Consider the following 12,424-nt stretch of genomic DNA (forward strand, 5'->3'; position numbering starts at 1 on the left):
TACGAAGTAACCTTTTGAAGTTCATAGCTGGTGCCTCCATCTTCTGGGCCACCGATGCGTGTTTCCCTTGTCTTCTTCGTCCTCAGCATGTGCTCTCGTCTCCTTGGGGGCCTCATTTTATATGTGTACCACAGTATGTTAAAAAAAAGTAGAAATCATTTGGGGGGGGCGGAATTTGAGCCTGGAGGATTTACTGGGGCGCCTACGTCTTTGGTGGGCCCTAAATTGCAACTTTTGGTCTTCAAAGCCCCACGTCTGGTGAAAGCCCTGGTCAGCCTCTGAGCCTCTTGACCTTGCTTTCCGGTTGGCAGATGCCTCTGGGAGGAAGTCAGCCTTCACGCCTGGCTCACCCTCAGTGCTGTGCTGTTCCCAGATTGTATTTATAGCGTGCGTGCGTGTGTGTGTACAAAACCAGCTTTTCTAGTTCTTCTTAACCGAAAGGGTGGTCCAAGCCATCAAATTCCCCGTTGTTCAAGTACAACTCCATCCTGCAGAAAAGTTCTGATTCTCATTTTTATTTCTTCTGGGAGAGGGATGCAGGATTCTTTTTCTTTTAAAATTAAAACTTGTTTGGGATTCTTCTGCCCTGGCCAGGGCAGATAACCAGTCACATGGGCCCCCGGGGGAGCCTGGGTGGCCTGCAAGCGTCCTTAGCTCAAGAGCGTCCTCTTCTGGTGCTACGATGAAGTGTGGTTTTCTTTAATAAACGTCCGATTGTTATTGCTCTCGATGCCATTCCATCCGTGTTGTTTCTCAGGGGCCCACGCTTCCCACTGTTCTTCTCTCACTTGCTTACTATGTCTCCGAAGGGTCCCTCGCCTCTGCAAAGCGCAAGGTGTCTTCCCAAGGCTGCTGCCTCTGGTCCCCTGCGCTTTCCGAGACCCTTCCTCTCACTTGCCCGGTAACCAGTACGGTGCCCCGCCGGGCTTCAAACCTGTTCTTAGTAGGTCCCCGTTCAGGGTGCACCCAGGGGTGGGGTGGGGGTGGGGACTGTGTTCTACTGCCACTAGATTCCTGACTCACGCTCCTCTTATGCCAGCCCTTGCCTTCTGCCACCTTGGTGGGGGCTTCTGAGCTGATGTTTGTTTCCGACTTCCACGTAAAGTTCGTAGAATTTTGTCTCCTAGGTGTTTTGTGAAAGTGGGTTATCCTTGTCCTATTAGAACCCAGAACAGTAACCACATATATATTAATTCTCGTTTTACTTACATACTCCATACATCTCTCATTTTATAGCTTGTTTTCCTCCCTTGTTTAGAAAAGTCTCTAAATCTCTACGCTGTATGTAGTCTTACACGTTCTTCTAAAATTTCTCTTATTTTCCCTATTGTTCATGATGACATCCGTAATTATGACAGAAACACTTATACCAAATAAAACTTGATTTTAATAATATATTTCCTGAAATTAAATTTAAAAACTCATTATGCTTCAGTTCCTTACCAGTGATTCCTGAGAACTTTCCGAATCACAGCCTTTGTCACTTCAGCGTAAGAAAGTACAAGAAGCAAAGATACAAGAATTAGCTTGCTGCTCCCTTAGTTTCTTAAGGGCTGACTCAGCCTGACCCTCTGCTGTATTAAATTAAGGCCAGTCTTTGTATTTTTATAGAGAGGGGAAGGGAGGGAGAATGAGAGGGAGAGAAACACCAATGTGAGAAAGGGGAACACTGATCAGCTGCCTCCTGTCCACACCCCAACCGGGACCGAACCCACAGCCCACAGATGTGCCCCGACTGGGGATCGAACTGGTGACCTTTCGCTTTGTGGGACAACATCCATCCAACTGAGCCACACTGGTTAGGACCAGTTAAGACAGGTCTTAACACAAGGAACATCTTGGCAAGGTTACTGGAGTTGTCACAGGGGCTGGCATCTCAAGAAGTGGTTGTAATCCCAGGGAAAGGGGTGGGGGGAGCTTTCCTAACTAAAAATGAATAGGGGGAGCGTGTATTCAGCTGAATATAGGGGTGAACAAAGTAGATGAGGGAACAATAAGGATCAGGATGGTACATCCCATTCAATAAGAAAACTCAAGGCGTTCAGCAATGAGAGACAAGAAAGGCGAGTCTCAATCAAGCATAAGGAGGGGCAAAGAGCTGCAGAAGTGGCCAGAGGGCTTCCATCTTCAAGACCCAGATTCTACTCCAGAGAAACTGCAGAGGAAACACTGCTTAATACATGAGTCACGGTTGCCTGGGGAAAGCAAAGGGCAAGAGCAAAGGTGTCACAATACCAGGCCCGGTGTCCCAGGGGCTTAGCCTGTGGCACCTTGAAATGGAAGTGAAGATGCTTCTTGTGAGATAAAGAGGTCAGGAGGAGGCAGTTTCTGCTCCCTTAGGCTCCGTTTTTAAAGCACTCGTTCCCATGGCTTTGATAGGCTCTGGCTTTCTGGTTGACCCGGAGGTTGTTTTTTGAATCTTTAGGGCGCTTTATTCAGATGGTCGGCAATCTGAGAAGACAGCGGGTTTGTACCCTAACGGACTGTCTTAAACTCCAGTATAAAATGGGCCCTTTTAGAAGGAGAAGAGTAGGTAAGGGCATTGGAATTCAGGGAAAAGGTTAACTGGATAAAAGCTGCAGTGTCCTTTCACCTGTGGCCTGGGCCGTGGTCCCTGTGCCCTGGGCTGTGGTCTTTGTGTCCTGGGGGGGTGGTCGCCCTGGAGCAAGGCGGCTCAGATACCGTCTCGGTTGCTTGCCGTCCCCCAGCCGGGCTGCCACATTCTCCAGGCAGTTTCCCCACCAGGACTCCTCTGTCTTACTCCAGACCTCATGGTTGACTCCGGAGGTGGTTTTTGCTCTGAACAAAGGGGGCGGGGAGCTGTTGGCACCCACTCACGGGTCTAATCAGGCCCGTTGCCGACCTGCCCCAGATCACGGGCCTTGTTTTCCTCTGTTACGGCCGTCAGAGGCCCTCAGGCGCGGGGGGCCTATCTGATGTGCTCTCACCGTGGGGGGCGAATCGGTGTCTCCATAGTGCCAATCACTTGATCATTTTATAGCCCCATAAGCCCTCGCCTGGTCGTTTCATTCCACACAAAGACGACATTTTATTGTCAAATCTGTTCACAGACATGATTCACATTTTGCTATCTAGTGCATAAGGAAATCATTCTAAATTCAGCAGTACTGCCAGTTTGACTGAAAAGAGTTACTTTCCATCCATATCCACAAAAATGTTAATCGGATTCTTGTTAGGACGTGTGTAAGAAGCGGTTCCCACTGTCACAGCTCCGGATGTCAGATTACGAACATAATTTATGTTTTGCCGTGGGAACACGGGTGCACACAGAGCTCCCCCACGTCCCGCGGCCGCGGCTCCGCCCACACTTCTGCAGAACACACAGGAATTATTTGTGTTTTGTGGTGAGAAATGAATGGCAGGAACAGCAGAATTCCAACGTGGCTGTTCTTTATTTGATTAAATATATTCTCTATTTATTCTTTAAAAAAACTAATTTAAGTTAAACGGCAGTAAACCATGATAATTTAGAAAACATGTTGAACCGGAGAGTGAGGAGAAATGTTCTCCACGTAAACCACACTGTAAACCATACAACTTATTTTTGTCAACTGCTTCCCATGACAGTGGCTGGGAAGCTGACATTTCTACTACAGTAGGCAAAAAAAAAAAAAAAAAAAAAAAAAAGAAAGAAAACATGTAAAGTACACTCTCCCACACACCACATCACGTCTCTATTTATATTTCCACACGGAAGGCGGTGCGGCCCCTGAGTGCTGAGCGCCGGGAGCCCACTCACCAAGGGGCTCAGCACGGGCTGTGGGTCCCCCGAGTGTCGCCTGAAACGGGGGCATCTGTGCGGCGGGGCTCCGGCGGCGCCCTCCTGCCCCCGAGCCACACGCCGTGGGTCAGGCGTGACTCTCCAGGAGAAAATCATTGCTCTGGGACCCAGAAGGCGGTGGATTTTTTAATGCGCTCTGGTTGACACACGATGAAACAGAAAACCGTCCCTGGACAGATCAGCAACCCGACCCGGGCGTCCACAGGAGAGCACCCGAGGCCACAGGCCCACGCAGAATGGGTCAGCAGCGGTCCCGGCACTTAGGAAAATGAGTTTTGTGGACATGGATGTAGTGCGAGAGTATTTTAAAACTAGGAGAGCAATCTTTAATAATCCATCACGGTAAACGTGAATGAGGCAGGAACACGGCTAGTCCTCTAATCTTATCTGAGGCGCGCGTTCCACATGGCTGACTGGATCTCCCAAGTCTCCCAATAAAAACGCCCCTCTCCGCTTCGAGATAAGGAGTCAGCGCAATCTGGGTCTTCCCCCCTCCAGCAAGGGTATTTAGTTTGGGATGTAATGTTTTAAAACAATAACACAAACCTCCTGGGAGAATACCACAATAAACGTCTCCGAAACCGCTCGGCTAATCCCAGGGTACAATCCGCCTGTTTCGAATTACCGCGGGGACTCTGATGGGCCTTAATGACGCCGTGGCTGCATAAAAGCCAGAGAAAGCTGGGAGGAGAGGCCAAGAGGATGAGCTCAGAGCCAGCCGAAGTGACAACAAACATGTGGCTGTTTACTCGGCCTGGAGAGGGTTAGGCTGCAGATGCTTGTGGTCTGGGGAAGGGTCCAGAGGAATGAGTTATTAGGAAGATTTGCAGAGTTCGATGAGAGCGTGATTCTGCTCGGAGATGGCAGGCCCCAAGCAGGGAGGCCTGATGGTAGGAACAGAATTGATAGATTTCTGTGGCCGCATCGTACGCTACGGGTCCCCCGATGTACATCAACAAATTAATATTGTACGGATGTCATTTCAAAGCCTCCTCAAGACGAGAGTCATTATCGCAGCCACGAGAGCACAGATGGTTCAAACTATATGCAGATATTCATACTTGCATTTTTGCATTATAGCTGCTTTTTTTTCTCTGTTCAACTGTAATAAATTGTCTCTTAATCTATTCCATCTTCTTGCCATTAGCGGGCTTTGAATGTTCACAAATAGGAGCAAAGAACTCATTTTCCAGAGCTTTAATCACACAAAGAGGGAATGCCTAATTCTCTAAATGAAATGGTCTGTGATCACTGAAGCAGAGATTTAATATATCACGGCAAATTAGGTAGATTTTAATAAATTACTTATCTCCCTGAATACTTTACATATGCTTAAGAGGGAACACGGCCTGTTTGCAAACAGTGAAAAACCCGCAGCCTATAAAAATCCTTTGAAGAAAATGACAAATAAAAAAGTAAATTAAAAAATGAAATGCATTATATCCTAGACCTCCAGAGACAATTCCTTTGCAGCACTGATTCACAGCTCCATTAAAAATATCAATTAAATCCTTCAGTGAGATTGGGAAAAAGCTAGAAAATTAACTTTCTGAGCTGCTTTTCGAGAATCCGGTTATCCAGATCCAACCCAGCACTGCACAAGCTGGATGTAAATGTAAAAAATGATAAAAAGACATTCCTTTCAGGTCTAACTAGGCATATCACCCTGAGCCTTGCTTTTAATCAGTTCTCTCCATGTCAAAGGCTAAGTTTTCAAAGTATAAATTTTGTATATATTTGTAGCTATCTCCTCTTTATATACTATACACACATTCCTGGATCCCACTATCAATATCACCATCACAAGTCCATGAAAATAATACAAATAGGAAGAACTGTAATTTTTAAGAAAGAGAAACGGAAAACTGCGGTAATTTAGTAAATTGGTGGCAAGTCTCATTTTTTATTTTTAATTGATAGACACTGCACGCATCAAAGAAAATGCACCCTGAGCTTTAATGTGCATAAAATGGATATTAGCATTTTAAAGAGGAGGATTAACACATTAATCCAAGTAATTTTCATATATTGCTTCTAATAAAATCTTCACAGTGTAAAACTCTTAATGAGGCTAGTCATAGGCTTACCACTTAGTAGGACGATTAAGGATAGCATAAAAGTATTTCGTTTTCAGAGGTTTTTCTAAGATTTATGCTTTTTGCTTATTAAAAAAAACGGGAATTGCATTTCAGTTCTTCCAAAAAAAATGTTGAAAATACAAACAGACTCTCTTATGCTACCGTGCAGGTAGAAATGACTGAGAAGGTGTCCCCTCTTGGGGGGGGGGGGGGTGTCTGACATCCTGGGGGTGGCGGTCACGGGAAGCGGGGACAGGAAGATAAATGAAAGAGTATATAAAACTTGAACCCTTCAAACGCAGGCCTGCCCCCTCCCAGCTTCGCATGAAGTGGAGATGACAGACACCAGAGTCATGACACGAATCTCATCTATGAGCTTTCACGGGGGCATTTACTCGGCAGCGGGGTCCGTCAGGCCTCCGGGCCACCTCTGCACTCCTCATAGACAGACCGGAGGGCCTGCAGCGCCTCCACCGTCACCCTGAGCCGGCCGATCGTCCCAGCGCCCGTCCGGGCATCCAGCACTAGGGAGAGAAGAGCAGGAAAATGTCGCTGTCACCCGACAGGTTTTTACTCGGGTAGGGTAGCTGAGACAGTAGCTAAAAAGACGCAACTACTTCTATAAACGTCCACAGTTCACTGGCATCTCGGAAGTCTAAAAATGTAAGCCGCCGTGTGCGAACGCAGACGTGCGTTTCACGTGTATCGCGTGTCCACGCCCATGTTGCTGGGGGAGCCGAAGCTGCTGAGCTGATGATCATCGTGCCGTTGGCCGAGTGGAAAGGCTGCAGGGTATCTGTTCCCACACTGAGTCCGAATTTCTAAGCTAGTGAGACAGAAGTCTAAAAGGGACCAAGATACGAGAAGGAAGAACCTGCTCTGACTGCTGTAAAGCAGTCACAGGATCATCATTTGGACCGGTTATTTATCTTTCCACGGAGGACATTCCACTGAGAGACAGATTTAACGTGAAAGTAGGAAAAGGGGACGCGGCAGACTCGGGAGCAGTGAGGTCTGGGGCCTGGCTTGGAGGGCCCAGGAACCGAAGCCGTGGGAAAGCAGCGGAGGCTCTGACCGTGCGTGGGGGGCTTTCCTGGGAGGGCGGCACCTAAGCGGACCGCCGGGCGCAGGCAGGGCCCTCTCTGGCGCCATGCTGACTCGGAACCCGCGGGCCAGCCCTCTGTGCGCGTCGGTCCTCGCTCGTGTGACTGCCCGCCGGACCCCTGGGCTTCGTGAGCGAGATAGCACTTAGGAGTCTACGGAGTTTCCTGTTTATATTGCTTGTGGGTTCACTTGAACTTTATAATAAGTATGTATGTGTGTGGGTTTCGTTCCAAGAAAGTTTGGAGGAGAACCTCCAAACAGAGCTCGAGCAGAGAAATGCACAGGCAGGGACAGAGCGGGGCCCCGCTCATGCCTCCGCGGGCTCCCCTCTGCCGTGGGGCTGCTCGCTGCTACGTCTGGCCCAGAACAAAGCACCACAGCCCTAGACTGACTGGCGCCGATCGCCTGAGTTTCCCAAAACATGGCCGCAACGCTGTCTAGGTCAGACCCGTGCGGCCACGTGCCGTCCGGCACAGTGAGAACATGGCTTGCGAGCCAGAACTGCCTGGAAGGAAGTTAACGCTATAAAGCGTACGTAGTTCTGGTTATTTTGGTCAGACTCCCTTGGTCTTAGGTGTCTTTAATAGGCTGGTTTAGGTTAATATTTGAATTCTCTCATCGTCTCCTTCTGCGGCTGCCAGACAAAGCTGTGACCAACTGTCTTGCAATTAGATATGCCTGGTTTATCAACATTTCTCAGACTTTGGTCATTTGGTCTAATTTGGTTACTTATTTGGCTCGATCCTGACTTTTGAGCACCTTTTAAAAAAGATTTTTTATTTATTTTCACAGACAGGGAACAGGAGAAGGAAAGAAAGGGAGAGAAACACTGATGTGCCAGAGTAACATTAAACGGTCACCTCTCTCTCGCCATCCACAACCGGGGACTGGGCCCTGGCCCGCAACCCAGGCCTGTGCCCTGACCGGGAATTGAACCAGCGGCCTTCTGGTTACAGGATGTTGCTCAGCCCACTGAGCCACGCCAGCCAGGGCTTGACTTTTGAGCACTTGACACGGACTCAGGACGAGCAGCTTGACACAGGAACCGTGGCTGGACTGTGTGCCTGACACTTAGGTGCGTAATTAAGCATTCCTTTAATGCGTGGGTACGTAAATAAATAAACCACGCACTTTCCCAGAGATGGCTCTGCTAACGTAACGGTGAGACTAGGACCCAGCGCATTTCTCCATGTATCGTGGACAAGCCAGGCCTCCCCTGACGACGATTTTTCAGAGTCTGATTCCTGAAGAACAATTCCTTCAGTACGCTCCACACATGTCCCACAGGGAGGGAGGACAGACCTTAAGCCTGGCTGGGCCTTCCACCCGGTGAAATCCAGGTGGGAAATAAGGGACCCGAACACTCAGAGGTGTTTACAGGGACAGTGTCACCTGGCTGTTCCGCTGCAGGAAAGGGAGGCCTCGCCAAAGACAAGGAGGTGGTCCCGCAGAGGGACACGCCTCAGCGGCAAGAGGCTTCCATAAACAACACGGGAAACGCCCAGTGGCCGCGTCTGTCACACCCCCTCCCCAATACGCACACAATAAATAATTCCTTGTGAAACACGACTAATTATTTTCAAATCTCCGCTGGTTCAAGAGGCGGCAGAGGGGAAGGACAGGAGAGGGATGCGGGGAGAGACTTCCAGCTTCAACAAAACATCAGCTTGAGTTGCAAAGAATTCATCTAACGGGTGACTCCCTGTACTCGCAGCCAGCTTGCCCAGCCGGGGCAATGCCCTGGCCCTTACCGTCAATGTCCTGCTCAATGACGTCCCTCCCTTCCCGGAAGGCCGCGGCGAGGTCCACGTGAGCAACACCCACGTCCTCGCACTCCAGGTCCTGCTCGTCCTCCGGCGGGTCGCTGACCACAGTGAAGCGGACGCTGGAGAGGGAAGAGATGGAGAAAATCACCGGGGCACAAAGCTTCCCTGGTGGGCTTTTATCACTATGGATGAAATCTGGAAATTCCCAGTGAGTCCAATAAGAAGAAAATGATATGAGGCCAGATAAGTTATTATATGAACTACTGGAGTTATTACAGCACATGAACAGTAACCCACTTTTCTAAGCGCTGATTAGCATGCATCTCTAGAATCTAAAGAAATTACGAGGCAGGGAAGAAGCAGACGCACATGCTCTCTGGTCAGACTGTGTGATGCGTCTACTTTCCAGGCGAACAGGATCAGGTGAATAAAGACCATGGAGTTAGGGCGGCGTTTTCAATAACAATGCAATGTTTTCTGTGGAAATGCACAGCTCTGGGCTTGCTGCTAGGCAGTTTCACCAACTGCGTGCGTTCCATAAACCAGAGAGACTGTGCTCCCTGCACCATGTTAGGTCAATGCTGTAGCTCTTCCCAACGAAAACATGAAATATTTGTTTTACTTCAGTGGCCTCTTAACTTACAACCATGGCATCCAAGTTCTAGTTTACTTTTAGACACGTAATTGTGGGGTTCTGATGGAGCTGACTTGAATCAGGACATGTGTTGAGGCCAAGCATGCTTGGACAAACCAAACAACAGGAATTTACAGCGAAGCGCTCTTTTGATTATGTCTTGGCCCCGTCGCGTAAACCACGGACGCTTGTACACTACAATTTTAGCCATTTTCAAAACGTATCTGTCCCAAATCAGAAGTGAAAGAAGAAACTTGTTTCTTAGATAACATTCTCAGATAAAAATCTAAGTCTCTGAGAAATTGGGCCTTGAAAATGATGAATCAATCATATCCTTTCCAAACACATAGGTAAAAACGATGACAGTTTCAACTACTTTGTTGAAAATACGTGTTCAGCATTTCATTCCATTACTAAGGCCGTGTTAGGAAATAGAGGCCCCTTACGCTGGAGGTCATAGCTGTTCACCCAATAACTGTGAAGCATGGCAGTGGGGAAGGCGAATAATCTGTATGATGCATAAAATACTATGACGTCAAATAATTATTTTTAAAAGTCTCATTTCAATGTGCTGCCTCCTTTTTAAAGTGACAGTGGTCTACTTGCGAATGTAGTAAGGACAGGAGGCAGAGGCATTCTGCAGAGGTCATTACACAGTGCATGTCATTTTACCCGTGTCAGGGAAGATGGGCCAAACTTCTCTACATGTGGCCTAGTAAGTTATCCCCCATAGTCAAGAAGGCTGCTGTCTGAGAATATGTATTCTTTTAAACGAGGAAGTACTGGAAGTAATGAGACCTCTGAGCATGTCACGGAAGTAACAACTATCTTTTGGCTGTTGTTAAAATGTAAATGTAAACCCCTTAGTTTCTCCTGAAGAGAAGGGGGACAGGCCAGTCTCCCCCGTGGTGGTCCCAGGGGCGCCCAGCCGCCTGCCCGAGCAACCACCTCGGTGTCGCCAGCCCTGACCCGGCCGCTTGGCCCCTGCAGTCCCTCCCTCAGGGTGTCTCAGTGACGACACAGGCCTTTGCGTCTCTGTGACGCATCTAGAGATCTTCAGGGAAACAGTGGTGAGAGAGTGGGAGCCTGTCCAGTTCCCGTGGACCTCCTGTGTATTCGTTTCGGGAAATGGTGTGCATTAAAATATGCTATTTACGCTGACATTAATGAGTTCATTTTAAACATTTTTAAAGAGCCTCCATTTTAATTTACAAGAGGATAAATATTGATAAACTGACATAAACAAACGCTCTTTGGGGTCCCCAGTGGTTTGGAACAGTGCAGAGGGATTTGGGGTACTGTGGACTTTGTTAATCTTAAAACTACTTTGGTACAAACAGGCAGATCTTCTGAGGAAAGGCAGGTTTAAAATTAAAGCAGAATTTGTTTTTTTAAAAATAAACACTTTTGAGGCAACAAGGCCTTTCGCCCCCAATAAGGAGGGCCCCTCCCAACACGCTCTAACGTTCCGCAGGCACGGCGAACACGCGGGTGGATGAACGTGGCCGGACAGCCTGCCCCGCCGAGCCCAGCGCCCGTCCGCGGGGACAGAGCTCACGCCCGGCGGGGCCGCAGGGGAGCAGGCGGCAGGGCCTGGGCGGTGTGGCCCGGGAGAGCCCCGGGCGCTGCTGGCATTCAGAGGGCCACTGGAGGAAGCCAGTGTCACCAAGTCAGTCGGTTAACCCTGAGGGACGACCTACCGCCCTGGGAAGAACAGAGCCTCAGGCTTGTTCACAGGGTTTTGCCCCAAATTGATAACGCGTATTTCAAGGAGTTAATGAAAAGCTGCCCTCGGAGCCTAGGAGCTAAGAATTCCAGTCCACTTCTTGAAACAGAGGATGAAATGTTAGTTTGGAAGCTCTTTGCAGAACAGGCCTTTAACCCTCCGCCCATGACCTCTGGGGCAGGGAAGGACCAGCGTCTCTCAGGCGGTGGGCGAAGCCCCGTTTCGGGGGCAGCGGGAGGCTGTGCTTTCTGGGCCGCATGGTAGGAGAAGAGGACCAAGGGGAGAAATCAAGCCGCCCTGAGCCCACACTGGCGGGGGTGGGGCGGGCCGCAGTAGCACTGGGGCCTCCTCGGCCTGCGGGCTGCGAGCTCACACAAAGGTACAGACACACTAAGATCCGGTCTTCTTCCTTTCTCAAAAGTGTATAATTTCTCTGCTGAACCTGAATTGCAAAGGGTCCTGTTCAGATTCGCACCCCCCCATAAGGCATTAAAAAACCATCAAACGATGAATTATTAAACCATGACAGTAAAATAAAAACTAGTCCCAATGGCTGATGAGCTAGTAAAATACTAACATTAATATTACTGCTGGTTACACTGATGGCAGCTAACATTTGTGTACCTGACCACGTGTCAGGGGCCGGTCTCTCCATCGTCCGTATATGATCCTTAGTCTTTACAACCCCCCCATGGGGCACTATTATTTCCATTCCACAGACGAAGAAAACGGGACACAGTAACGTGTCCGAGGTCAGACAGCCAGTACGTGATGGAACAAGGATTTATACCCAAACCACCTGGCTCCAAAGAGCGCCCTCCCTGCAGGCCCAGTTAGGCTCCTTCCCGTAACACCTGAACGACAACCGGATGCTTGCTCTGCACTCTAAGCCTTTGGTTTTCAAAGCACCGTGGGGTGTGGACGGTGGCACCGTGTGGCAGGCAGGGCCAAAGAGACCCAGAGAGGCCACGTGCTCTGGTCCCGCACCCCGTGCTTTCCCACCCCACCGTGCTACGGAGGTCTCCCTCATTAGGGAAAGCATCAGATAATTGAGAAGGCTCATAGGTACCTTCTATGAGGCATGTCTTGGTTTTGTAGTATAGCTTTTAAGATGTCTCTCTTTGCTTGGTTGTTTTCTTGATCCACGTAGATCACTGTACCAAAAAAAAAAAAAGAAAAAAAGAAAAATAAGTCCACACAGGAAGTCACTCAGGAAGACGCCACCTTAGTCCCATTCTGTATCGGTGTCAGGACCTGATTTCAGAGACGCAGCCCGGCTCCCATGCCTGGGAAAAGAAAGCCGCTCTGGAGGCC

General features: G+C 49.0%; 1 protein-coding gene across 1 annotated transcript; it reads right to left on the reverse strand.

The window, feature by feature from the left end:
- Positions 1-6,088: 6,088 nt before the first annotated feature.
- Positions 6,089-12,252, reverse strand: LOC149993954 (protein fantom-like). The gene is made up of 3 exons (XM_090259921.1): positions 12,180-12,252; positions 8,736-8,869; positions 6,089-6,404 (listed from the first exon to the last, which is right to left on the reverse strand). Exons 1-3 carry the CDS (start codon positions 12,191-12,193, stop codon positions 6,292-6,294), a joined length of 261 nt encoding a protein of 86 aa, XP_090116047.1. The 5' UTR covers positions 12,194-12,252; the 3' UTR covers positions 6,089-6,291.
- Positions 12,253-12,424: the final 172 nt, after the last annotated feature.

Source organism: Furipterus horrens, unplaced genomic scaffold (assembly GCF_987537825.1).
Source record: "Furipterus horrens unplaced genomic scaffold, mFurHor1.1.pri manual_scaffold_13, whole genome shotgun sequence".
Classification (NCBI taxonomy): domain Eukaryota; kingdom Metazoa; phylum Chordata; class Mammalia; order Chiroptera; family Furipteridae; genus Furipterus; species Furipterus horrens.

Bases quoted from the DNA above. Each gene is read 5' to 3' on its own strand.
- LOC149993954 (XM_090259921.1), bottom strand. The intron at 6,405-8,735 runs GTAAGGGCCAGG...TTCTCTCCCTAG, and splicing joins CATTGAGCAGGACATTGACG to TGCTGGATGCCCGGACGGGC.